Source organism: Tripterygium wilfordii, chromosome 7 (assembly GCF_013401445.1).
Source record: "Tripterygium wilfordii isolate XIE 37 chromosome 7, ASM1340144v1, whole genome shotgun sequence".
Lineage (NCBI taxonomy): Eukaryota > Viridiplantae > Streptophyta > Magnoliopsida > Celastrales > Celastraceae > Tripterygium > Tripterygium wilfordii.
The window spans coordinates 13,878,520-13,882,344 of NC_052238.1; the positions used below are offsets into that span (position 1 = coordinate 13,878,520).

The following is a 3,825-nucleotide window of genomic DNA, read 5'->3' on the forward strand; positions in this document are numbered from 1 at the left end:
CAAGAGGTGCAACATTACAAGACCACATCGCGACAAAGCATTGCCGAATCCAAAGCCAATCTAATTCCAGCACTTTTAATAGATTTTATCGCAGGCCCAACCTCTGCAGAGAAAGAAATGAAAGAAAGGGACACAGAGTCCAATGCATTCTTAGCATGGTAGGCTTTTTAGCCCTGCACACCACAGACACAGAGAGAGACTCTAGACCCCAAAACCCTATTCAAAGTCCACCGTAAAAGAGAGGAAAAAAAAATCTCTTCAAATATATACAACAAATTTATAATAATTCTTCAGTGTTTTAATTCGTGGTGGGGGTTTACCTTGTCTGAGCTTTCTAGAGAAAGGTGAAGGTAGATTAGGTTAGATAGATATCATCATGAGTAACAATAGCAACAACTGGTTGGGTTTTTCTCTGTCTCCGCACCTTCGACTTGATGAAGGGTTTGGTAGCGTAGAAGATCATGAACAAGCTCAGGCTGCTGCAGCAGGACCTGGAGGAGGAGCCTTCTCTCATCACAATATCCCTATCATGCCTTTGCGCTCTGATGGCTCTCTCTGTGTTGTTGATCCGTTCAGGAGATCCTCTACTTCTTCTCCACAAGGTCTCTCTTTCATACACTCTCTCTACTCTACTTATCTATATATGCCTGATTTTTGTTTAAAACTTGTTGGGGTTTCTGGGTTTTTTTTTTTTTTTTTTTTTTTATGTTATTATGTATTGCATGTGAAAAGATTGTTTTTTTTTTCTTTCTATTTTTTTAGATTGGAGGTATGGGAACATGAGTATTGTGACTTCAAATAGTAGTGCAAGCGAGGAGGCTCCAAAGCTCGAGGATTTCTTGGGTGGTTGTTACTCAAACTCTCCAACACATGAAACCAAAGTGTATCCTCAAGTCCAAGAAACTAGATTAATCAATGTTAATGTAGCACCAAGCTTTAATGCTGATGGAGATCAAGTAGAAACATCTTCATCAAGAGAGAATTTCAATCACCTATTCCAACATAGTTACCATTTCAATGGCAACCCAAACGCTAATGGGATTTACCACCATTTGCCTTTTGAGTCGGTTTCAGGGCTGAAGTCTTGGCTAAGGCAACCACCTCCCCAACCTCCACCAAGTTGTAGTAGTGATCAGGAAAGATGTTTGAATGATCATCAAGAAACAAATATTAATTGCAACTCCCAATCACTGTGTCTTACCGTGAGTCCTAGTACTACACAGAATGGTGGATTGGCTGCAATTTCACAAGTGCAACAAGTAGTGATCGATAATCGTAAGCGATCACAGGTGGGTAAGTCTCCGGCTAGAGAAGCTGTTCCTCGAAAATCTATCGACACTTTTGGGCAAAGAACTTCTCAGTATAGAGGTGTTACAAGGTATTAAATACAATTTTTTATGATCAAGTGTTTTATATACATCCAAGTCAATTAATCAATCTTGTGTGTCTATGAATATGAAATGTTGTTTTTGTGTTGGTTGGTTCATTAATGGTTAGGCATAGATGGACTGGGAGATACGAGGCACATTTGTGGGACAACAGTTGTAGAAAAGAAGGACAAACAAGGAAAGGAAGGCAAGGTGAGAGACAGTAAAACTCGAAGTTATTACTTTTATTTTCACTTTCTCAAGAATATGATTTACTCTTTTTGAAGAATATGCTGATGAGGTCTTGTGTCTTTTTTCTTCTTTCATGGATTCAACTCTCCAGTTTATCTTGGTAAGTGAACGTTTCTTTTCCTTTTTGTGTTGTTCTTTCTGGGTTCGGAAGAAAAAAAATCAATCTTCATTAATGTTGAAAAATTTAGGCATTGAATATTGTGCATGATTTAGTTCCTTCTTCAAAACTGTGTGTCAGGGGGTTATGACAAGGAAGAAAAAGCAGCAAGGGCTTATGACTTAGCTGCCTTGAAGTATTGGGGTCCAACAACTCATATAAATTTCCCTGTGAGTTCTTTACTGATAAACCCTACCTACAGTTTACACAGCTATTTATTTATTTTGAAAATCAATCAATAATTGTGTATTGTCTCTTTTAAAGCTGACTACTTATGAGAAAGAACTGGAAGAAATGAAGAATATGACCAGGCAAGAGTTTGTAGCCAACTTGAGAAGGTAGCAAAGACTACTAATATTTCTCTTGAAACTGTTCTTAGTTGTGCAATCAATGTTTGATCTAAATAGTCAAATACCGAAGACTAAAAAGGGGAAGTGTAAATTAATGAGTTTATTAAATTAATTTTTTGACAGGAAAAGTAGTGGGTTTTCAAGAGGAGCTTCTATGTACAGAGGAGTGACAAGGTAATGACAGAAAGAGACATTCATAATAAAGCTCTTACAGTAATTTATTGCATTTGCAGCCTTTTCTAATACATCATGGGTATACAAGGCGAACATTATCATTTTGAGTGTGTATAGCTACATCTATCTATATATATATATACACACACACCTATTCATCAATGCCTATCGTATTTTCACATTATTGGCAGGCACCATCAGCACGGGAGATGGCAAGCTAGAATTGGAAGGGTTGCAGGGAACAAGGACCTCTACCTTGGCACTTTTAGTATGTGTTACCTCATTTTCCTTTAACAGTAATTAGTCGTTATAATTATTGATGCATTAGGTTTCAAGGTTCATTAGGTATTTTTGATCCACGATTTTCCCGACTCGAGCATGATTTCCCCAGTCGAATACAGTCAATTGAATGGCATGACTAAGAATGCAGGAAAGAAATCTGCTGATTGTTTTAAGGACTAGATTTGAATAATCCTCCAATTGATTAGTTGTTTGACACAAACACTTTTTGGTTCACATTTTGGTTTTTAGATTTCTTTTATGTTCGAACAAAAGTTGGTTGGTTTACTTGTATCATAGGTACACAAGAAGAAGCTGCAGAAGCGTATGACATTGCAGCGATTAAGTTCAGGGGAACAGGTGCTGTCACCAATTTCAATATTGGCCGTTATGATGTTAAGAGAATTTGCTCGAGCTCAACTCTCATTGCTGGTGATCTCTCCAAACGTTCTCCACAAGAATCTGCTCCGGTTGCCATGGAGGACTATAATTCCTGTGCCTCATCAGCATCCTCTCAACCGCTCCTTGCAATAACCGGCAGTGAAGCCTCTGACGGAGTAGTGACTGATCATACGGGTTGGAGTGCAAGTACAGATGAACAGAACCAGCAGCACAAAAATGCTACCACCAGCAACGAGGCATTATTGCTAGCTGCTTGGTGTACCAAGAATAACACGAACCCGCAAAGCCCAAAATGTCCTATTGGATTAGCTAATGAGTTGGTAACTGGTACCGGAGACTATTCTCAAGCGTTTTTCTCGTTGCACGGACCAAAATATGAAGATACTAATGGTGGGAGCGATCATGGAAGTATTAATCAAGCGGAAAATTTGAGTTTAGAACATCATTCCCCAATCTTTGCATTGTGGAATCAGTAGTAATTGCGTTCCGATTCGATTGTAACAAGATACGATTGTAACAAGATATGTAAGGTGATTGCAGTCAAAAGCTAGCTAGCTGCACTTGTGGAATTCTAGATGATAGAAAATGTAGTGACTAGGGATATTCTGGAGTATAGTATGCCACTTTGGTTTCGTTGATGACGGTGACCAAACTAGTTGCAAGCCAAATTTTCGTCAGTATTTCAATGTAGTCGTTTAGGTTGGGATGTTAGGGGCATCTGATCGCAATTCCATTAGCAACATCTTAATTGCATTGACTATACTTCTTTTGCTTGTTTTCGATGGTCCATATATGTTTTGATAATGCTATTGTGACATTGGATCGACGTTAAGCTTTACCCATG

The 3,825-nt window shown here is 38.5% G+C and overlaps 1 protein-coding gene across 1 annotated transcript; it reads left to right on the top strand.

Moving 5' to 3' along the window:
- Window positions 1-277: 277 nt before the first annotated feature.
- On the top strand, window positions 278-3,619 carry LOC120001886 (AP2-like ethylene-responsive transcription factor AIL1). The gene is made up of 9 exons (XM_038850395.1): window positions 278-602; window positions 763-1,378; window positions 1,498-1,580; window positions 1,711-1,719; window positions 1,858-1,946; window positions 2,041-2,114; window positions 2,250-2,300; window positions 2,492-2,568; window positions 2,880-3,619. Exons 1-9 carry the CDS (start codon window positions 377-379, stop codon window positions 3,455-3,457), a joined length of 1,803 nt encoding a protein of 600 aa, XP_038706323.1. The 5' UTR covers window positions 278-376; the 3' UTR covers window positions 3,458-3,619.
- The last annotated feature ends 206 nt before the right edge of the window (window positions 3,620-3,825 follow it).